Source organism: Thalassophryne amazonica, chromosome 8 (genome assembly GCF_902500255.1).
Source record: "Thalassophryne amazonica chromosome 8, fThaAma1.1, whole genome shotgun sequence".
NCBI classification, from domain to species: domain Eukaryota; kingdom Metazoa; phylum Chordata; class Actinopteri; order Batrachoidiformes; family Batrachoididae; genus Thalassophryne; species Thalassophryne amazonica.
The window spans coordinates 102,598,246-102,622,648 of NC_047110.1; the positions used below are offsets into that span (position 1 = coordinate 102,598,246).

A 24,403-nucleotide genomic window follows, 5' to 3' on the forward strand; every position below is an offset into this window, starting at 1 on the left:
CTGACAAGTCCAACCCCTTTGAAAAGTGACCAAATTACATGTATTTGCATGAGCTCAGCAATGTTTTAACCGAGAAACCCCGCCCCTCAAGGTAAACTGCCTGGATACCGACCTTTAGAATATAGAGGGATTTCAATCACTTAACCGATTTGCTGCAGGACAGGTGCGTCTCCATTCTGGATTACAAGGAGGCTGATGCATGATAGAAAAATGGAGAGACTGTACAGTTATTACGATGCTTTAAACCCTCGAGATAAAGCTATTTATCATGATAGATGTGTAGCAGTTGGTTCAGTGGATACGTAAATTATACCAGATAGTGAATTTAGTGGTGATGTAATGAACTGGCCGACAGTGTCACAATTGCGATATTGTGAACTTTTTGGTGTTTTCCATTTCACCATTGTACGCCATGGAGGAAGCTGCCATCCAGGTCAGCCTCGCCGGCCTCCTGCAGATCATCACAGCAGAGCTCTGAAAGCGGAGGTCGGTCTTGAAGTTCTGAGCGATTTCTCTCACCAGGCGCTGGAAGGGCAGCTTGCGGATCAGCAACTCGGTGGATTTCTGATAGCAGCGGATCTCTCTCAGTGCCACGGTGCAGTGCCTGTAATGGCAAGGCTTCTTCACACTGCCGGTAGCTGGAGCGCTCTTCCGGGCGGTCTGTTTGGTTCTGGCCATATTAAAGCTTCCCTCAGATCTGCTGAGCCAGGTCTCTGCGTCGCTTAGAAAGCTCCTAACACTCCGCTGCTTGATGCACAATAACTGCTGGTAGCCTGTAAACTGAGCAACCTGCCTCAATTTTATCACCTCTGTTTGAACAACCGACAACAACACAAAAGTTGGCCATTGCTGAAGCTTCTGCAATTGTTCGCCAAATGCATGTAGCATATCACTGCGGCCACCGCATCGTAATCCAGAATGGCCACGGGACACAAAATGACACGACTGATACATCACATGAAACCCCTCTATACACTCTGAGTGCCCCTATTGTTGTGGGATACGAAAATAGACAATTAGTACTAAATCGTTAAGTACGAATAACATTTCCAACCATTATGAAATACATAATAAAGGGGTATGGGCTTTTTTTAAATACAGTTTTATACAACTTAACGTATATGTATTATGTATACCAAGCTACATTTAAGCAAACCATAAAAAAACAAGAACTGGAGCATCAATCAGATATTGCCTGATGAAGCGAAACTGGATTCACAGGGCCCCAAAACAGATCAACGTTAGCGGCCAAAGACTCTAGCACAAGCGGCTAACGTTAATACATAACTACTGCTACCAAACCTGGCCATTTAAAATAACTGGAAAATTAATGGCGGCTGCCAAGTTTCCAGTGCGCAGTGAAAGTAACGCCGTTTCACTGACAAGCTGACCATTAAACGACTGACTTTAGTGCTGTCTCATAGCACCAAGCTGCAATGTTGACGTTAGCCGCTTACTGTATGTTTGATAGCACAGCCTGCTAAGCTAACATTAGCCTGCTAACCAAGACAACCTACCGATGTCATGCAGGGAAGGAAACTGTCGCACGAAGCTTATCCAGCCATCAGCATCAAACCTAAAGAGTACCCAAGAGCAAAACAGCACCGACCTCCTCTGGGAAGAAAAAAAAAAGGTTTAAAACAGTTTGTGACAGGCGCGAAAAGGCAGAACATCAGAGAGCAGTTTCCAAGATGGCGGTTCCGTCAACTTCAGTGACCCCCTTCCCCCATTACAACGGCGGCACCTGTCACTCAAATGGTCAAAGCAAAGCTATTGGTTGAGTAGCCATCATTCAAAACAACCCCTCGATTCTATTGGAAAATGAAAAAGCCGGTTGAAGGCGGAACCTACGCAATTTTCTTTTGCCTCATGCAATGGACCGGAAGAGCGGAGTTATGGTTTTATTTTTATTCGTTTATTTTATAGTCAAGGTATTAAGGAAATTATGTAACGACAATTATTGTATTTTTTAAAACAACCTAATTTAGTAATGTGAGCCGTTGCTAAAATTAAGAGAATATGAGACATTAACGCCACCCGTAGGTTTTCACAGTGTCATAAATCGAACGTACTACACAGTATGTTCAGTTTAGTACAGAACGTACAGGTTAGTCAGCAGGTTATTAAAAAAAAACGATGAATTCATTTCTTTTGAACTCAAGTGGACAGGCAAACTTCAGAACGCAAGGAAACGTTTATGACATTATGATGAGGCTATTTATTAAAATATTTCCATCATAATATCTGATTTCTGTGTTATTTGCACATAGGTGGCGGCAGAAAAAATTGTGAGGTGGGCAGCTCCCACCCCCCAGTCTGGCCACGTGGCCCTTTTAGGCTATCCCACTTTTTATTCCCAACTTAATTGTTTTATGATTTTGATAAGAGAAACATGAAATAAGGAAAGGTATGATACAGAATAATCATTTTGTGTGGTAACTAATTTCTGTCTGTCAAAAATGAGCCCGTTCTTTGAATGGATGCTAGCTTCAAAAGTGAGCAGGTTCACACAGAAGTCCATGTTTAAATGTCCAATCTATTCCCCCTCCATTACAAGTGTATGGGGGAAGGGAAAATTTATTTTTAATAGCTCATTAGTTTAACCCTCTTGTGTCAGTCGAAAAATGGACATGTTCAACCCTATTTTTGTCATGTTTCGATTAATAGATAAGTGAAGGGATGTCACAGAGACTTCATTTGAGCACTTCCTGAAACTATGGTGTCACCTCTTGTTTCAATCCCTGTTGGAGTCAATCTTTGCCGTACAGTCAATCCTTGAGTCCATATGGTCTCTCTCTCTCTCTCTCTCTCTCTCTCTCTCTCTCTCTCTCTCTCTCTCTCTCTCTCTCTCTCTCTCTCTCAGTAGGCTGTGTGCAGACCACACGTCACTCTGTTCAAGAGTCAGACTCATTTACACTGCCACTATACCCTCATTAAAAATTGCTATAAAAAAGAAAAAAGGTCCTGTCAGCCTGAAAACACTTTTTCATTTTTATTTAGTCCTACAGACAAAGCACATTGTTGTAAGAAATGGCGCTATTTTTCACCCCAGGATCTTTTTTTGGAGGGACTGCCCACTTTTCATCTAATGAAGGATAAATATGGCCATTTCTTGATATAGTGAAAACAGAAAACATCTAGCTGGAAATGGTGAGTGATTATAATTTACATTTATTTTAAAATGACTTACAATTTTCTTCATATCTTACACTACTTTTGTGAGCCAAAGACTTTGATGAACTCATTTATAGCACCAAAATAGTGTGATCACATGAAGAAGTGTATTTTCAGTAAGAAGAATTTTCAAAAAACATATTTAATTTTTTAGAGACAAATTATTTCTATATACAGTGATCCGCATTGAAAGGAGCCAGCTGAGGTGGTTCGGACATCTGGTAAGGATGCCCCCTGGGCGCCTCCCTAGGGAGGTGTTCCAGGCCCATCCATCTGGGAGGAGACCCCGGGGAAGACCCAGGGCTAGGTGGAGAGATTGTATCTCCACACTGGCCTGTAATGCCCCGGGATCCCGTAGTCGGAGGTGGTCAATGTGGCCCAGTGAAAGGGAAGTCTGGGGTCCCCTGCTGGAGCTGTTGCCCCTGCCACCTGATCCTGGATAAGCAGTTGAAGATGAGTGATCCAGGCAAATATGTGATACATATTTTGAAAGCTGATATTGGTGTGAACATTTTGATATGCAACACATGGTCATACTTTTTAAATAAAAAATGTAAATGTAAAAGGGGGATTACTGAACGTACAGTAAACTCAAGAATATACTTCTGGACCTCAGAGGGTTAAAATATTTTTAGCTATAAAGTTATGCATAATTAGGGGCATGGTCACTTTGAGTGACAGCTAGTGTGGTGCTGCTGAGCGTAGCTCCAATTCAGAGTTCCTGTAGCACAAAGACCGCTAGCTGCGGTGTCTAGGAACATGTCTGTTCTGTCTGAGCATTCTATTAAAAATATCTGTAATAATATGGTTTGTTTGTAGTTAATTGTCCTAACAACTCATATAAGAAGTCTGTGCACTAGTATTTCCATCAAGTAAAATTTTCATATCGTTTGATTTTGTATGCTGACGGTGATAGCACTTTTAGCATCTATCGACAGCTTGATGATGTTAGGTCCAGTTAAACCATGATTATTCAGGAAATAGTCAAGTCATTATTTTTAGTGACCACACCAAAACAAACGCTAACAAGAACCATCACCCAAAACCAGTCCCCAAAAATATGCTTTAATAAAACACCCCAACAAAGGTTAGCCTGTTAGCTTTAGCTTTGGTAACTCTAAGACGGGGGTGTGTTTGGGCTTTATTCGTCCCACCCAGGTCATGTAGGGTCTTGCCCATGCTCACCCATTTATGGATTAGCTGTGACATATAGGTAGAGTCAGCACTGCCAACATGGCGACACACAGCAGCACTTTTTGAGCTTCAAACCTGCTCTTCTAGGTCTCAATAGAAAACAGAGGGTTTGTCCAGTATATTGATGGTAACAGATTCCATAATCTTAATTCCTTAATCTTAAATCTTAATAATTTGGAATTATGGGCATTTGTATACATTGTCCCCCACTACCAAATCCCATAACTATAGCTATTCATTCATTTTCTGCCTCTTATCTGGGTCCGGGTCGCAGTGGCAGTAGGCCAAGCAGCTCATCCCATACTTTCCTATCCTAGGCCAAGTACTCTAACTCTTCCTGGTGGATCCAAGGCATTCCCAAGCCAGCTGGGGAATATAATCGCTCCAGCATTCCTTGGGTCTTCCCCAGGACCTCCTTCCAGTTGAATGTGCCTGGAAGATCTCCCTAGGCAGACAACCAGGGGGCATCCTCACCAGATGTCCAAACCACCTCAGCTGGCTCCTTCCAATGTGAAGAAGTAGTGGCTCTGCTCAGAGTCCCTCCTGGATAGTCAAGCTTCTCACGGTGTCCAGAAGTGTAAGCCCAGAAACCTGACAGAGGAATGTAATTTCTTCCATTTGTATGCACAACCTTATTCTTTTGGTCATTGCACAAAGTTCATGACCGAGCATAGGAGTGTAAATCAATGGGTACATTGAGTCTCTTCTTCTGGCTTGGCTCCTTCTTCAACGCGATGGTCCGGTACAGCGTCTGTAAAACATCAGATGCTGCCCCAATCCATCTATCACACTCCAACTTTCCCCCACTTGTGAACAAGACCACAAGATACTATAAGGATATATGAGGATTATTATTATTTATACATATCATCACTCTTACAGCCAGGTTTCTTTGGAGAAGTCAGGAGATGGATACAAGAACCTTTCCAAGTCACTGAATATGTCTCGGATTGATTTACATCAATCATTGAGAAAAACCAACTGTATGGAAAGTCTGTGTGGAGTAGGTACTTCTAAAAAAGCAAGGGGCCGTGCAAGAAAGAGAGTAACCACAGAGAGCTGACACAGACACAAGAAGAACACACAAAGTCCACACAAACCACTGAACTCTGCCTTCAACAGACTGCAGCATACATTTTATGCCAAAGCTTCCTCCAGGTTCCACAAAAACAGCAGGCTACAAATGAATGTCTTAAGTGGTGCAAATCCTGGAGGCAGGTCAATTAAGCAGAGATGTGTTTGCAGCTGTTTTCACTGAGCAATCACGGCTCTGCAGCTCTGACAATTGTTTAAAAGCAGCTGTGGAAGAGCTGCAGAAAGACCTTTTGGTTTATCACCAGGTATGTGGTGCTTGTTTTATGTAAAATTGTGGGGCTTGTTGATAGCAAATGAACATTTTCTTCATGTTTTTGATTTTTATTTAGTGTCTTGTGGAGAACTCGTGCTGACCTTTACTCCACCCTGTCTTCATCCACTTGGTTGCATTATAATGAGGTATGTGGATAAACTGCAGGTGGTTTGAGTTGAGTTGTGACTCAAGTCGATGTAAAGCTCCTGCAAGCAGATCTTGCATAATCTTCCTTTTTAAATATGTGGATGTTGTTCAGTTGGTTGCTCCAAAGTGCAGTTCCTGTCTGGGACCACTAGTCTTAAAGTGTGCTTTTAAAAGGATTCCTAAACTGCTGTCTGCAACAAATGCAACTTAAGTTGCTTTGCTGCTTGACAATCAAATCTTGTGCATTTATCTATTCTAGTTAATATCTAAACTAGTAGTCTTAAGAAAAAAAATGGATATGTGCTGAAGGACCCAGACTGCAGCACCTCTGCTCTCCCATATTTCTAAGATGGCTAACATTTTTAATATCCAACTTAAAAAAAAAAAAAAAAAAAAAAAACCTGCCATGCTGCATGTGTTCTGTGCAGTATGTGAAGGACAAATGACATCTTGAGCTCCTCTAACCTATTATTGGAAGGTTCTGTAAGATTCCTGACTTGTAACAAGGGTCAGACTTAATGTTTCTGCTACCTAACAATGTTCCATTCTTAAATGGGCATTTAATCTCTAAAATGCATTAGTCTGGAAATATGATTCCAGTTTCTTGCAGATGGTTTGTACAGTGCATCCGGGAAGTATCAGTGCTGCATTTATCCCACATTATATATGTTACAGCCTAATTCCAAAATGGATGCATTTCATTTATTTCCTCATAATACCCCATAAGTCCCTCTAGCTGCTCCCTTGTTTTCACTCAGGGTCACCACAGCAAATCAAAGTGGATCTGCATGTTGATTTGGCACAAGTCTTATGCTGAATGCTCTTTCTGATGCAACTCCATGTTACATGAGGAAATATGGCAGGGGTGGTGTGTTAACAGAACCTTCAACCCTGAAACAAAGTGCACTAATCACTTGGCCAATGCCATACTACACCTAATCACAATGTACAAACTTCTAAGATTTGCAAATTTACAAGTAAAACTACAATCCATGTACATGAGTATTCCATGAAGCTCAAAATAGATGTCTAGTGTATCTTGTTTCCACTGACAGGATCATCCTTGATCTGATCAGATGACTCATTTACAGCTTAGAGTCAACAAGCAAATTCAGTTGTTTGGACATGATTTGGGAAGGCACACACCTGTCTACATATAAGGTCCCACAGTTGACTGTGCATGTCGGCGCACAATCCAAGAAGTCAAAGGAGTTGTCTGTAGACCTGAGACAAGATTGGCTCGAGGCACAAATCTGGGGAAGGGTACAGAAACATTTCTGCTGCTTTGAAGGTCCCAATGAGCACAGTGGCCACCATCTGTGAATGGAAGTTCAAATCCACCAGGACTCTTCCTACAGCTGGCCACCTGTCTAAACTGAGCGATTGGGAGAGAAGGGCCTTAGTCAGGGAGGTGAGCAAGAACCTGATGGTCACTCTGAGCTCCAGCATTCCTCTATAGAGAGAGGAGAACTTTCCAGAAGGACATCTCTTCAGCAATCCACAAATCAGGCCTGTATGGTAGTTACCAGACAGAAGCAACACTTTAGTTTTTCAGCAGGAGGAACTGGGAGACTAGTCAGGATTGAGGGAAAGATGAATGCAGCAATGTACTATGCAGAATGCATCCTGGAGGAAAACCTTCTCCAGAGCACTCTTGATGTCAGACAGGCCATCTTTCAGCAGGACTATGACCCCAAGCACACAACCAAGATATCAAAGGAGTCACTTCAGGAAAACTGCATGTCCTTGAGTGGCCCAGACCTGAATCCATTTTAATTTCTCTGCAGAGATCTGAAAATGGCTGAGCACTGATGCTCTCCATGGAGCTTGAGGTGCTGCAAAGAGGAATGGGCAAAACTTCCGAAAGATAGGTCTGCCAAACTTGTAGCATCATAGTCAAGAAGACTTGAGGCTGTAATTGCTGTCAAGTATTGCGCAAATGGTGTGAATACTTATGTACATGTGATTATTCTTGAGTGTTCAAAAATTTCTGAACATTTTTCGGGTCATTATGGCATGTTGAGTAGAATTTTTAGGGAGAAAATTAGTTGACTGTCTTTTAGAATAAAGCTGTCAATAACAACCTGAAGTGCTGTGAATATTTTCCAGATAGATACACATTATGGTACCATTCCAGAAGTCTTAACTGGTCACCAAATGGCTAAAAATTCAAATGTCTCTACAGGAGTTGGTGGCTTTCTTGTCTGTTGATTGGAAGTATAAATGGTCTACCTCTCAGAAGAGGTAAGATTACTGGTCCAGTCAATGGTATGGTTTTTTTAAGCACATTTTGAAATCTATACTGAGCCAAATTAACACTGGCTGCTAAAGAATCTTTTTGCTCGCCTTCAGGCCATTACTTGGACACTGTTCCTGGAGCCAGAAGCTACAGACAACTGTCCTACCCACAGATTCCCAACTATGGGTATATGTACAGCAGTGGGCAAGGTGTGAGTTCTGCTGGCGGCAGAAGCCCCTTCCCACAGAGGTCATTCAACCCATATTCTGATAGGAACACTGGACTTTCTGCTCCTCCACATGTTGAGCCAAGACATTCTGGCAGCATTCCTGTGAACCACAAGTATGACAGTGGTTCCTCAAACATTCACTCTGAACACCAGTCCAATCCAGGTATTCGCGATTACGGCTTTGCAAGTGCAGCATTCCGTGTAGGTGGGTATGGTCCCAGTTACCAAGATGACAATGTGTATGAAGGGATATCCCACTCTGGAGGTAGTACAGGCTTGCCTGGTGAGGACTGGACCTCTTTCCCTACTAGCTATGGTGTTGGACAGGTGGTTAATAAAGAACTTAAACCTGTCTTCAGTGACATGTCTGAACTTGTGCCATCCTACACTTTCAACTCTCGTTCTCAATACCAAAACGGTAGAGCAGTGTTTGCTCAAACCCGCTACACCCCAGGTGAGCCTGATCATCAACCTTTCCCACTGCTGAGATATGCAAAAGGTGTCTTCTAAGTCTCTGACTGCAAAAAATATGCGGAGTGGGTTCGAAAGACTGTCATGGGGCAGATGGCTTGTTGCTATTAACTATATATGGTCAAATAAAATACTTTAACTCTATTTTTTTGTGGTCTTGACTCTGCTTAATCTAAGCAAGGCATTTGATTGTCCTACATTTCAGCCTTCCTGCCAGGGAATGACCTGTTGATCAAGTGCTACTTCTACAACCCCTGGCAAAAATTATGGAATCACCGGCCTTGGAGGATGTTCGTTCAGTTTAATTTTGTAGAAATAAGCAGATCACAGACATGACACAACTAAAGTAATTTCAAATGGCAACTTTCTGGCTTTAAGAAACACTATAAGAAATCAAAAAAAATTGTGGCAGTAACGGTTACTTTTTTAGACCAAGCAGAGGAAAAAAATGCACTCACTCAACTCTGAGGAATAAATTATGGAATCGCCCTGTAAATTTTCATCCCCAAAACTAACACCTGCATCAAATCACATCTGCTTGTTAGTCTGCATCTAAAAAGGAGTGATCACACCTTGGAGAGCTGTTGCACCAAGTGGACTGACATGAATCATGGCTCCAACACGAGAGATGTCAATTGAAACAAAGGAGAGGATTATCAAACTCTTAAGAGGGTAAATCATCACGCAATGTTGCAAAAGATGTTGGCTGTTCAGTCAGCTGTGTCTAAACTCTGGACCAAATACAAACATGGGAAGGTTGTTAAAGGCAAACATACTGGTAGACCAAGGAAGACATCAAAGCGTCAAGACAGAAAACTTAAAGCAATATGTCTCAAAAATCGAAAATGCACAACAAAACAAATGAGGAACGAATGGGAGGAAACTGGAGTCAACGTCTGTGACCGAACTGTAAGAAACCGCCTAAAGGAAATGGGATTTACATACAGAAAAGCTAAACGAAAGCCATCATTAACACCTAAACAGAAAAAACAAGGTTACAATGGGCTAAAGAAAAGCAATCGTGGACTGTGGATGACTGGATGAAAGTCATATTCAGTGATGAATCTCGAATCTGCATTGGGCAAGGTGATGATGCTGGAACTTTTGTTTGGTGCCGTTCCAATGAGATTGATAAAGATGACTGCCTGAAGAGAACATGTAAATTTCCCCAGTCATTGATGATATGGAGCTGCATGTCAGGTAAAGGCACTGGGGAGATGGCTGTCATTACATCATCAATAAATGCACAAGTTTACGTTGATATTTTGGACACTTTTCTGATGTTTGAGGATGATGAAATCATTTTTCAAGAAGATAATGCATCTTGCCATAGAGCAAAAACTGTGAAAACATTCCTTGCAAAAAGACACACAGGGTCAATTTCATGACATAGGGTCAATGTCAACAAGCAGATGTGATTTGATGCAGGTGTTAGTTTTGGGGATGGAAATTTACAGGGTGATTCCATAATTTATTCCTCAGAATTGAGTCCATATTTTTTTCCTCTGCTTGGTCTAAAAAAAGTAACCGTTACTGACTGCCACAATCTTTTTTTCTTGATTTCTTATAGTGTTTCTTAAAGCCAGAAAGTTGCCATTTGAAATGACTTTAGTTTTGTGTCATGTCTGATATGCTTTTTTCTACAAAATTAAACAGAATGAACATCCTCCGAGGCCGGTGATTCCATAATTTTTGCCAGGGGTTGTACCTTTTCAAAGAATACTTGATGCTCCTTGGCAATTCAACTGCTCAAGACCCCTCTGTCTGGCCTGTGTAAGGATTCTTCTTAAAATACATGGTGTTCCTTAACACCTGGCCACCTGCCTGCTTGGAAGGGGTGGGTTAGACATTACTCTGGTCTTGTGACTTAAGTCCCCCTATGGGTTGTCTTAGAAACTAGTGTCACTAACTGCAGCCAGCATGGCTTGTAACTTCCAGGATTTCCTAAGTTAAACTGAACTGTAATGCCAGTCACCAAATGACTTAAGCCATGCCTTAATTGCTGAAGACTGCAAGCAAACAGGATTCCCATGTCTACCTGGCTATTCTTGGGAGGTGGAGATGGATGATGTGGTTAATAAAGGGAGCTAGGGTAGTGACACTGTGCCCTGGATGTGGCTCAACATCTGTACATTGAGCTCAAACTGTTGTGTGGGCCGCCCGAAGAGGAGGTACTGCTGGCCAACGCCGGAGGGCGCCCTGCCTGTCTGGTTTCAGGCACCAGAGGGCGCAGCCGCCAGGAGCCAAGATCTGACAGCTGTCAGCAATCACCCCATAAAAGCCTGGAAGAGACACCACATCTCTGCCGAGTTATCAGCTTACCACGCAGGTAAACCTTCACAGCCGTCTTGTGCTGTTCGCACAATTCTTGCTATTGAGTTTTGCAGTCGTAACCTTTGTTACGACTGCAAAACTGTAGGTGGCTTGAATTCTCTACTGGTGGTTGGCTCTCACTGCGGTACTGTATCACTGTTCGGAGCACAGCGGTGTTTTGCTGTATCTGTTAGCTGTCTAATCTGCGCAGTTAGATTGATCTAGATAAGGATTTGTTTCAGTGTAATCTTCACGTGCCTTAACTAAAGCACTCCCTCTGCTGAATCACCTCAATTATTTACACATTATTCACTGTGTTTTTAGGAATCCGCTAGCTTAGCGCAGCTACTAGCTCTTAGCCGGTTTAGCATGGCGGCTTCTCCTGTCTCTCCCGCAGGTTTCTGCTCTGGGTGTGAAATGTTTATTCCTCGGCCTCCTTTAGCAGTAATGGTACTTGTAATAAGTGTAGGTTATTCGTAGCTTTGGAGGCCAGGCTGGGCGAATTGGAGACTCGGCTCCGCACCTTGGAAAATCCTACAGCTAGCCAGGCCCCTGTAGTCGGTGCAGACCAAGGTAGCTTAGCCGCCGTTAGTTACCCTCCAGTAGATCCCGAGCAGCCGGGAAAGCAGGCCGACTGGGTGACTGTGGAGGAAGCGTAGTCCTAAACAGAAGCCCCGTGTACACCGCCAACCCGTTCACATCTCTAACCGTTTTTCCCCACTCGGCGACACACCCGCCGAGGAACAAATTCTGGTTATTGGCGACTCTGTTTTGAGAAATGTGAAGTTAGCGACACCAGCAACCATAGTCAATTGTCTTCCGGGGACCAGAGCAGGCGACATCGAAGAAATCTGAAACTGCTGGCTAAGGCTAAGCGTAAATTTGGTAAGACTGTAATTCACGTTGGCAATAATGACACCCGGTTACACGAATCGGAGGTCACTAAAATTAACATTAAATCGGTGTGTAACTTTGCAAAAACAATGTCGGGCTCTGTAGTTTTCTCTAGGCCCCTCCCCAATTGGACCGGGAGTGACATGTTTAGCCGCATGTTCTCCTTGAATTGCTGGCTGTCTGAGTGGTGTCCAAAAAACGAGGTGGGCTTCATAGATAATTGGCAAAGCTTCTGGGGAAAACCTGGTCTTGTTAGGAGAGACGGCATCCATCCCACTTTGGATGGAGCAGCTCTCATTTCTAGAAATCTGGCCAATTTTCTTAAATCCTCCAAACCGTGACTATCCAGGGTTGGGACCAGGAAGCAGAGTTGTAGTCTTACACACCTCTCTGCAGCTTCTCTCCCCCTGCCATCCCCTCATTACCCCATCCCCGTAGAGATGGTGCCTGCTCCCAGACCACCAATAACCAGCAAAAATCTATTTAAGCATAAAAATTCAAAAAGAAAAAAAAAATATAGCACCTTCAACTGCACCACAGACTAAAACAGTTAAATGTGTTCTATTAAACATTAGGTCTCTCTCTAAGTCCCTGTTAGTGAATGATATAATAATTGATCAACATATTGATTTATTCTGCCTTACAGAAACCTGGTTACAGCAGGATAAATGTTAGTTTAAATGAGTCAACACCCCCGAGTCACACTAACTGCCAGAATGCTCGTAGCACGGGCTGAGGTGGAGGATTAGCAGCAATCTTCCATCCCAGCTTATTAATTAATCAAAAACCCAGACAGAGCTTTAATTCATTTGAAAGCTTGACTTAGTCTTGTCCATCCAGATTTGAAGTCCCAAAAACCAGTTTTATTTATTATCTATCGTCCACCTGGTCGTTACTGTGAGTTTCTCTGTGAATTTTCAGACCTTCTGTCTGACTTAGTGCTTAGCTCAGATAAGATAATTATAGTGGGCGATTTTAACATCCACACAGATGCTGAGAATGACAGCCTCAACACTGCATTTAATCTATTATTAGACTCAATTGGCTTTGCTCAAAATGTAAATGAGTCCACCCACCACTTTAATCATATCTTAGATCTTGTTCTGACTTATGGTATGGAAATTGAAGACTTAACAGTATTCCCTGAAAACTCCCTTCTGTCTGATCATTTCTTAATAACATTTACTCTGATGGACTACCCAGCAGTGGGGAATAAGTTTCATTACACTAGAAGTCTTTCAGAAAGCGCTGTAACTAGGTTTAAGGATATGATTCCTTCTTTATGTTCTCTAATGCCATATACCAACACAGTGCAGAGTAGCTACCTAAACTCTGTAAGTGAGAGAGTATCTCATCAATAGTTTTACATCCTCATTGAAGACAACTTTGGATGCTGTAGCTCCTCTGAAAAAGAGAGCTTTAAATCAGAAGTGCCTGACTCCGTGGTATAACTCACAAACTCGCAGCTTAAAGCAGATAACCCGTAAGTTGGAGAGGAAATGGCATCTCACTAATTTAGAAGATCTTCACTTAGCCTGGAAAAAGTCTGTTGCTCTATAAAAAAAGCCCTCCATAAAGATAGGACATCTTATTACTCATCACTAATTGAAGAAAATAAGAACAACCCCAGGTTTCTTTTCAGCACTGTAGCCAGGCTGACAGTCAGAGCTCTATTGAGCCGAGTATTACTTTAACTAGTAATGACTTCATGACTTTCTTTGCTAATAAAATTTTAACTATTAGAGAAAATTACTCATAACCATCCCAAAGACGTATCGTTATCTTTGGCTGCTTTCAGTGATGCTGATATTTGGTTAGACTCTTTCTCTCAGATTGTTCTGTCCGAGTTATTTTCATTAGTTACTTCATCCAAACCATCATGTCTATTAGACCCCATTCCTACCAGGCTGCTCAAGGAAGCCTTACCATTATTTAATGCTTTGATCATAAATATGATCAATCTATCTTTATTAGTTGGCTATGTACCACAGGCTTTTAAGGTGGCAGTAATTAAACCATTACTTAAAGCCATCACTTGACCCAGCTATCTTAGCTAATTATAGGCCAATCTCCAACCTTGCGTTTCTCTCAAATTCTTGAAAGGGTAGTTGTGAAACAGCTAACTGATCATCTGCAGAGGAATGGTCTATTTGAAGAGTTTCAGTCAGGTTTTAGAATTCATCATAGTACAGAAACAGCATTAGTGAAGGTTACAAATAATCTTCTTATGGCCTCAGACAGTGGACTCATCTCTGTGCTTGTTCTGTTAGACCTCAGTGCTGCTTTTGATACTGTTGACCATAAAATTTTATTAGAGATTAGAGCATGCCATAGGTATTAAAGGCACTGCGCTGCGGTGGTTTGAATCATATTTATCTAATAGATTACAATTTGTTCATGTAAATGGGGAATCTTCGTCACAGACTAAGGTTAATTATGGAGTTCCACAAGGTTCTGTGCTAGGACCAATTTTATTCACTTTATACATGCTTCCCTTAGGCAGTATTATTAGATGGCATTGCTTAAATTTTCATTGTTACGCAGATGATACCCAACTTTATCTATCCATGAAGCCAGAGGACACACACCAATTAGCTAAACTGCAGGATTGTCTTACAGACATAAAGACATGGATGACCTCTAATTTCCTGCTTTTAAACTCAGATAAAACTGAAGTTATTGTACTTGGCCCCACAAATCTTAGGAACATGGTGTCTAACCAGATCCTTACTCTGGATGGCATTACCCTGACCTCTAGTAATACTGTGAGAAATCTTGGAGTCATTTTTTATCAGGATGTCATTCAAAGCGCATATTAAACAAATATGTAGGACTGCTTTTTTGCATTTATGCAATATCTCTAAAATTAGAAAGGTCTTGTCTCAGAGTGATGCTGAAAAACTACTTCATCATTTATTTCCTCTAGGCTGGACTATTGTAATTCATTATCAGGTTGTCCTAAAAGTTCCCTGAAAAGCCTTCAGTTAATTGAAAATGCTGCAGCTAGAGTACTAACGGGGACTAGAAGGAGAGAGCATATCTCACCCATATTGGCCTCTCTTCATTGGCTTCCTGTTAATTCTAGAATAGAATTTAAAATTCTTCTTCTTGCTTATAAGGTTTTGAATAATCAGGTCCCATCTTATCTTAGGGACCTCATAGTACCATATCACCCCAATAGAGCGCTTCGCTCTGAATGCAGGCTTACTTGTAGTTCCTAGGGTTTGTAAGAGTAGAATGGGAGGCAGAGCCTTCAGCTTTCAGGCTCCTCTCCTGTGGAACCAGCTCCCAATTCAGATCAGGGAGACAGACATCCTCTCTACTTTTAAGATTAGGCTTAAAACTTTCCTTTTCGCTAAAGCTTATAGTTAGGGCTGGATCAGGTGACCCTGAACCATCTGGGGGGTTCCCATGATGCACTGTTTCTTTCTCTTTTTGCTCTGTATGCACCACTCTGCATTTAATTAGTGATTGATCTCTGCTCCCCTCCACAGCATGTCTTTTTCCTGGTTCTCTCCCTCAGCCCCAACCAGTCCCAGCAGAAGACTGCCCCTCCCTGAGCCTGGTTCTGCTGGAGGTTTCTTCCTGTTAAAAGGGAGTTTTTCCTTCCCACTGTAGCCAAGTGCTTGCTCACAGGGGGTCGTTTTGACCGTTGGGGTTTTACATAATTATTGTATGGCCTTGCCTTACAATATAAAGCGCCTTGGGGCAACTGTTTGTTGTGATTTGGCGCTATATAAAAAAATTGATTGATTGATTTTTATCATTGAAGATCAAAAGTCTGGGTGTGGGACAAGCACAACACGGCAATATTTGCATATAATGATGCTGAAAAAGGTGAAAAAGTCATCATAGACTACTAGAACAAATTTCTTAACACACTTTCATTGTAAAGATAACTATAAAAGTGTGAAATTTCCCCTTTTTTGTTTTTCATACAATATGATCAAAGGACATAAGTGCCCGTAGTCTAAGAATCACCCATAAATGCAGTCCATTTACCATTTATCCATGCATATGTACACTTTGATACATCTGACTTTTTGTGTATGATTTTTAGTTTTTAGCGTATGGCACGTTTCAGTAGGAAATCCACACAATCTTTGTACATGAGGCCCCATGTGTTTCGCTTTGAGAACCACTTTCTGGATTTTTCTGCATTAAAAAAACGTCCTGGTGGCTGGTGCACATGCTAACTTACTATTTTATGATTTTATAATTTTCCAAGAACATATTGGCCACCATAAATCATACGTCACACTGATGGTGGACAAGAAATTGAAAGGATGCAGGTTTTTCTTTCCCTCCCCTCTGTGTGGTGTTAAGAGCTGCGAGCAGACACACAGTCACATGATTTAGGGTAACTGCATCACTGCCAGATAATGTAAATATTTCACCAGTGATGGAGGTGCTATTTCCTATCTTTTTGCAGAGCCTTGAATGCATCTTCTATCTGGCATAAATCCTGCCTGTTAATCTGCTCTTTGCAGATCTCCAGGCATCATGCAGTCATCTGTGGGCGGCAACAAACCACAGACGCACACAGATAAATCCACAGAGCCGCAGCAGAGCGTCTGGAGGTGAAAATGGATTTAAATATCATCATAGATCAAATGGAGACAGGAGACCAAGACTCGGCTTTAGCAGCTCTTCAGACCTTTAACAAAGAGGTAAACCTCACACCAGCATCATTTAAGTTTTAAAACAGTATGTCAGTGACATTCTGCCACCAAATGTTCTTTTTTATTCTAGATTTAGGCCACAACCATGAAGGTGGTTTGTGAGAACAAAGGGATCTGTTTGTAGGGAGCATCGGGGTCAGTTATCACACTCCTCAGAAATGACCAGCAATAAGAGAACCCTTAAAGGAACACTGCTCGTTTTCATAAGCACCCAAAAGGGATCCTGTGGATCAGCTGCAGCTCAGATGCATCAGTGTGTCATTTTTATTTGCAAATGTATAGCAGGATATTCGCTCAAACACTTCCGCTGTGTCCAGATGAAGAAGAAAAAACAATTAACAAAAAAAATACACATCAAGTTGTTTTCTGGGAAACTCTGCAAGTCTGTGAGCTGCGGCCTGAATGCAGCCTGAGCTTTTTGCCAATCTGCTCACACGGAGTCGGCGGCTCTGCACGCAAACTCTGTGGGAAGAAATCCAATTAGATTCTCCAATGCTGCGATGCATAAATAGTTGCTGCCTTTCTGCTCTTCACTTTCTTTTTAGTGTTGTCACAAGAAATTTGACAAACAGTGACAGCTCTTGCCATTTTTTTGTTGGTGGGTTCGTGGGGGCATTTAATGTTTACGCTGACAATTTTTTGTAAATGCACAATATTAAAGTAATTTTCAAGTGCCTACTACATACATGTGGTTAATTCACACATATACAGTTCACAACAGAGAACTAACAATTGTTTTTAAAAAAAAATCATAAATTACAACCCCAATGAAGTTGGGACGTTGTGTGAAATGTAAATAAAAACAAAATACAATGATTTGCAAATTCTGTTCAACCTATATTCAATTGAATACACCACAGACATTTAATGTTCAAACTGATAGACTTTCTTGTTTTTGTGCAAATATTTGCTCATTTTGAAATGGATGCCTGCAACATGTTTCAAAAAAGCTGGGACGGGGCAACAAAAGACTCGGAAAGTTGATGAATGCTCAAAGGAACACCTGTTTGGCACATTCCACAGGTGAACAGGTTAATTGGAAACAGGTGAGTGTCATGATTGGATATAAAAGGAGCATCCCCAAAAGGAACAGCCATTCACAAGCAAAGATGGGGCGAGGATCACCACTTTGTGAACAACTGCGTGAAAAAATAGTCCAACAATTTAAGAACCATGTTTCTCAACGTTCATTTGCAAGGAATTTAGGGATTCCATCATCTAGAGTCCACAATATAATCAGAAGATTCAGAGAATATGGAGAACTTTCTACACGTAAGCAGGAATGCTGAAAACCAACACTGAATGCCCGTGACCTTCAATTCCCCAGGTGGCACTGCATTAAGCCAACATCATTGTGTAAAGGATCTTACCGTGTGGGCTAAGGAACACTTCAGAAAACCAATGTCAGTTAACACAGTTTGTCGCTATATCTACAAGTGCAAGTTAAAACGTTACCATGCAAAGTGAAAGCCTGTTTCTGTGTAGGCTCTCAGTTGTCCAGGTGGTATCCATAGTAGAGAAGCTTGAATCTTCGACTGGACTGGGTTGCTTGACGCGAGGACGTTTCACTTCAAATCGCAGAAGCTTCCTCAGCTAAAATTCTTGTTCTGGAAGTGTGACTTCTGTCTGACTCTTGTAGAGAAGAATAAAACAGAAGCCAACAAAAGCTGGCGTTTTAAACCTAACCAGACCCCTCCTACTGAGAGGCAGACTGCTATAGGCTAGTGACTAAACAATAGCTCTAATTAGCAACTATTGTGCTGTAGTTAGCACACCTAATGGCAGGACAGCTGTCCCTCTAATGATGGGATGGATGCCTTTCTGATGGCTCCCTTGATGACGTGAATGACTCATTGCCATGAAAAAAAGACCGAAACTCCTTTGACCTGAGTACCCCATTGTAAACAGGGGACAAAGCGTGTCTGAGACCCCCTCCCCGGTTAAGGCTGGGTTTCAAACGTTTCACATAGAATGCCTCCTTGACCCCTCTCTCAAACCATTTTTTCTCTCTGGCTAATATTTTAACTTCCTTGTCCTCAAACGTATGGTTAGTGTCTTTGAGGTGGAGGTGAACTGCAGACTGAGGTCCACTGGCGCCCTCTCTGCAGTGCTGGTATAGCCTTTTGTGTAAAGGTTGCTTCGTTTCACCTATGTAGTGTTCGTTACAGTTATCCTGACATCTGATAGAATACACTACATTGCTCTGTTTGTAACTAGGGATCATGTCCTTAGGGTGAACTAATTTCTGTCTCAAGGTGTTAACCGGTTTAAAGTAAACTGGGATTTTGTGCTGTCTGAAGATCCTCTGTAGTTTTTCCCCTACTCCTGCTAAATAAGGGAGAGACATTCCTCTTCTTCTTGTCTCTGTCTCCTGTCTATCTGGTCTCTTTGTTCTCTGGGACTTCTGCACTTTGTCCAGGGACCATCGTGGGTACCCACATACTGTGAGGGCTTTCCGTACACGTTGTTGTTGTTCTTTAGCCCTTCCCTCTGCAGTTGTGGGCACCTGTAGGGCTCTGTGTTGAAGCGTCCTGATCACCCTGAGCTTGTTCAAGGGGGTGGTTTGAGCCGAAGAGCAGATATTGGTCAGTGTGAGTTGGTTTTCTGTAAACCCCTGTCTGGAGCTGCCTGTTCTCTCCAATCGTAACATCACAGTCCAGGAAGGCTAAATGGTTGTTTCTGGCATTCTCACATGTGAACTTGATATTGGCGTCCACCGAGTTGTGTTCTGTAAAGTCCTCAACTTGCTGTTGCTTGATTTTGACCCATGTGTCATCAACATATCTAAACCAGTGACTGGGAGAGATGCCCGTGAAAGACGTCAAGGCTGTCTTCTCCACTCGCTCCATGTACAGATTGGCCACAATGGAGGATACCGGAGACCCCATCGCACAACCATGAATCTGCCTGTAGTAATTAATTAAATTAAAGTAATTACTAATTACTATTAGAGCTATTGTTTAGTCACTAGCCTATAGCAGTCTGCCTCTCGGTAGGAGGGGTCTGGTTAGGTTTAAAACTCCAGCTTTTGTTGGCTTCTGTTTTATTCTTCTCTACAAGAGTCAGACAGAAGTCAGACTTCCAGAGCAAGAATTTTAGCTGAGGAAGCTTCTGCGATTTTGAAGTGAAACGTCCTCGCATAAAGCAACCCAGTCCAGTCGAAGATTCAAGCTTCTCTACTAAAGTGAAAGCCATACATCAACAACATCCAGAAACGCCACCACCTTCTCTGGGCACAAAAAGTGTGGGCACCCCTGATAATTTTCATGATTTTCCTTTATAAATCATTGGTTGTCTGGATCAGAAATTTCAGTTAAATATTTCATATAGCAGATGAACACTCTCATATTTGAGAAGTGAAATGAAGTTTCAAGTATTTACAGAAAGTGTGCAATAATTATTTCAACAAAATTGGGCAGGTGCATAAATTTTGACACCCTTGTCATTTTATTGATTTGAATACATGTAACACTAATTACGGGGACACAAAATTGGTTTGGTAAGCTCATTGACCCTTGACCTCCTTACACAGGTGAATCCAATCATGAGAAAGGGTATTTAAGGTGGCCATTTGCAAATGCTTCCCCTCTTTGCATCTCTTCTAATGAGTGGCAACATGGGAGCCTCTAAACAACTCTCAAATGACCTGAAAACAAAGACTGTTCATCATGGTTTAGGGGAAGGATACAAAAAGCTATCTCAGAGATTTCAGCTGTCAGTTTCCAGTGTGAGGAACATAGTGAGGAAATGGAATACCACAGACACAGTACTAGTTAAGGCTCCAAGTGCCAGGCTAAGAAAATCTCAGATAAGCTGAAGTGAACGATGGTAAGAACAGTCATAGTCAACCCACAGACCTGCTCCAAAGACCTACAACATGATCTTGCTGCAAATAATCTCTGGGCATCATTCAACTATACAGCACACTTTGCACAAGGAGATTCTGTATGATGCTCAAATGCAGAGGAAGCCTTTTCTGAGTCACTTGAGGTATGCTAAAGCACATTTGGACAACCCAGTTTCATTTTGGAATAAGGTGCTGTGGACTGATGAAACTAAAACTGAGTTATTTGGACATAACAAGGGGCAGTATGCATGGCTGAAAAAGAACACAGCATTCCAAGAAAAACACTTGCTACATTTGGAGGTGGTTCCATCATGCTGTGTGGCCAGTGCAGGTACTAAGAATCTTGTTAAAGTTGAGGGTCACATGGATTCCAGTCAATATCAGCAGATTCTTTAGAACAATGTTCCTGAATCAGTGACAAAATTGAAGTTGTGCCGGGGCTGGATCTTTCAACAAGACAACAACTCTAAACACTGCTCAAAATCTAGTAAGGCATTCATGTAGAGGAACAAGTACAACGTTCTGGAATGGCCATCTCATTCTCCAGACCTGAATATTATTGAAAATCAGCGGTGTGATTTTAAGTGGGCTGTTCATGCTCAGAAACCAACAAACCTGAGATGTTTTGTAAAGAAAAATGGTCCAAAATACCTTCAACCAGAATCCAGACTCTCATTGGAAGCTATAGGAAGTGTTTAGAGGCTGTTATTTCTGCAAAAGGAGGATCTACTAAATATTGATGTATTTTTTTTGTGTTGGGTTGCCAAAATGTATGCACCTGCCTAATTTTGTTTAAAGAATTATTGCACACTTTCTGTAAATCCTACAAACTTAATTTCACTTCTCAAATATCAGTGTTTGTCTGTTATATGATATATTTAACTGAAATTTCTGATCCAGACAACCAATGATTTATAAAGGAAAATCATGGAAATCATCAGGGTGCCCAAACTTTTACATACAACCGTATGTAAATGATATGAGCTCGTTCAGTTGATCTTAATGCATAAACAATATCTTATGGGGGAGCAATAGGACAGACTCAGTCAGAGTGAGAAATGGAGGTTAAAAACAAGGTTTTGTTTGGGTTATGGTTGGGCTGTTTTAAATTATTCTAAGGCCAACTGAAACCTTTTACAGCAGTCTTCTGTTTATCTGCCCTTAGCCAAGCTTTTGTACAGGTGCGGACGCTGTTCCACCAAATACAAATAAAGGAAAACATAGCGTGAATATTAATATATTCTTATTACTTTGAAGCTAATTAAATATGATCTCTGATCTGCACCTAGCCTAGAATCTCATTGTCTTTCATGATATTCTGCTGCCAGATAACATCAGTGATCACATTCATCATTAGTAAAGATAGTTAGTTACAAGTAGTTACCAGTCAAATTATTATACAAGTTTTCCAAAATTACAGTGAAGGAATGAAACAAAGACATAGTAATTATAAATTACAATGTTGATTTAGTCATCAAAAATAAATTGTATTTTATAAAAGTGAAACCTTTTAAAATAGAAGGGAACATTTCTAAGTTTTATTATGTTGACTTTTTTGCATTTTTGTTCACTGTGCTTTTGTTTTACCTTCTCCAGATCTTTAAATTTGTACCTTGAAACAACTGTATAAATAAAATATATTATTCTTCCAACAGATGAATCAGTGTTTTACATTCAGCAAGGAAGAAGAACAAGACAGAAAGGTAACTTTAACACTGACTGATTCTATTTTGGGAAACTGTCATGTTTTGTTGTTGGTAGTAGTAGTACTAATATTTATTATCAAGCATTTTCAGAGAATTCAAAGTGCTATACAATACACAACATAGATATATATACAAGATATATTAAAATAAGAACAAACACTTAAAATCATAAACATTAAAAAAAATGAGGACATCAAAATGTAAAACGAAGCTAGGGTTGGGACGAGTAATGAAAATCATTAGTCGACTAGCCGGGTACCATTAGTCATCGACTAGTCGGCTACTAAATTTGACATTGAATGAATTAAGCCAGTTTGGAATCTACATGGGAAAACTCAAATGTGACATTTATTTTAACAAATCTAAGCACAAAATCACAAATACAAAAAACAGCATTAGTATGAAGACAATACCCGTATTCATTTATTAGGCACAAACTACCCGTTTGAGCGGACTAATTTGCCTGCCAGGGTTCAAACACTTTCTTCCACGAGTGAAGGGAGCAGCGGCAGCTCCAGCAGGTCTGCTCTTTTAACGGTTAAATTAACTTAATAACTGGCTTTCAACCAGTTGACTAATAAAAAATGCTTGACTAGTCAGATGTTAGCTAGTTGTCATAAATACAGCATATCCTTCCAGGTGGGGCCATGTTTTAGGAACAGTTGTGGGGGTTTGGACCTCACAACATCTATTAAAGGACCAAAGGACCTGCAGTCCTGAAGTCAACTTCAAGCTACAGACTTGGTCAGATTGTTGAGACGGATGATCTCATTTAGATGATGAACTGGGATGAGAAATCTGTGATAAATTGTGAATATTTCCTCATCCCACAATTTGTCAACCAGGTATGGAGTGGTGTCAGGAGACTGGGTGCATTTATATCCAAACCTATGCTGATTTTTTTTTTTTTTTTTTTTTTTTCTTCAGTGGACACACTGGGGGCAACGATAACAATGGAAACTAGATCACAACTACAAAAATCTTGTCAGCATCCTCTTATAATGACTCTTTTTTGAGGACATTCTGATTTGTTCCTCTGTGGGAATGTAGGCTGCACACCCTGCCTGTGTCATCAGCATTGACAATTTTCACTCAGAAATTTGTACACGTGAGATGTGGCATTTGTTTCTTTCCCATTCCTCTTTGAGATGAAGCAACTATTCTCCAGTTATAAACATAATTCAGGCCCGACACCACTCATTTTAGCAACAACAGTGTGGCAACAGGCATCTGTGACATATGAAGGGTTCAGATGTAAAACCCAGGAACCCTATTTTTTTTTTTTTAAATGGAGAAAACTGCAGTTTCAAATGGGATTTAAAGGAAAGGGCATTAGAAAATGCAAAGATTTTCATAAATAAAATAGAAATGGTTTGCTCAAATTCATTATTTTGCACACTGGTAGTTGACCTCAACTAAAAATTTGTCATTTTGAAGATACTGGGTTTTGCATCTGAACCTTTCATATGTAACCGAAGTACCCCCATATTCTTAAAATGCTTTAATTTTACATTAGATTATTAAAAAAAAATACCCTCTGCTCAATGGCCCAGGGTTACCATGCTATTCTCAAGCCCCTGTCACACATAGCAAGAATGTGCCGGAAGGATGCCCAACACTGCAAATATTGCCATAATCCGACACAGTTGAGAGGGAAAAGAGGCGTGGTCTGCAGTGTCGCAGCGCAGACAGACTGCCTCATCCACACCTGTCAGATCGCATCCAGAGCGTATGTAGACGACACAGAATGCTGTTAGATGGCCATAAAAGGTGCTGCAGACTGTCCGATCTCCAAATGGCAAACATGGGACTGGAGCGCTGTGTGGGGCTGTAATTATCAATCAGCCGTGTGTGTGTGTATATACGCATGTGCATAACGCTGCATAAGCCACTAAGTGCGCATGCGGGGCACACGTGCTTGCCTGCCACTGGACAGCTTCGCTCTAAAGTTTGCTGGCAGTTTGGCCATGAAGTCCCTCGGACGGCGCACCTTTCCAGGGAACTTTTTTTTTTGTTGTTGTTGTTTTGTTTGCTCACTTCAAGAGCACAACACAACTCAGGACACCGCGATGGTTAGATTATCACATGGATTTAATTTTTTTCTTTTGGGTGCGAGGATTTTAACAGCAGGCTGCTGTCCCAGTTTCATATCCTTGCGT

General features: G+C 41.3%; 2 protein-coding genes across 6 annotated transcripts in view; one reads left to right on the forward strand and one right to left on the reverse strand.

The window, feature by feature from the left end:
* ppp6r3 (protein phosphatase 6, regulatory subunit 3) overlaps positions 1-1,722 on the reverse strand; it is a 106,157-nt gene extending 104,435 nt beyond the window's left edge. For all 4 annotated transcript variants that reach the window (XM_034177118.1, XM_034177117.1, XM_034177116.1 and 1 more), the window contains exon 1: positions 1,518-1,722. The gene's annotated coding sequence lies outside the window, so the exon portion shown is untranslated. The remainder of the gene's footprint in view (positions 1-1,517) is intronic.
* A 14,714-nt stretch (positions 1,723-16,436) lies between these two features.
* Positions 16,437-24,403, forward strand: part of ric8a (RIC8 guanine nucleotide exchange factor A) — a 36,005-nt gene continuing 28,038 nt past the window's right edge. The window contains exons 1-2 of one of the 2 annotated variants that reach the window (XM_034177120.1): positions 16,437-16,679; positions 22,194-22,241. In XM_034177120.1, coding sequence (XP_034033011.1) covers positions 16,596-16,679; positions 22,194-22,241 — 132 coding nt within the window. In that variant the 5' untranslated portion in view covers positions 16,437-16,595. The remainder of the gene's footprint in view (positions 16,680-22,193; positions 22,242-24,403) is intronic. The other variant, XM_034177121.1, reaches the window with a different exon arrangement.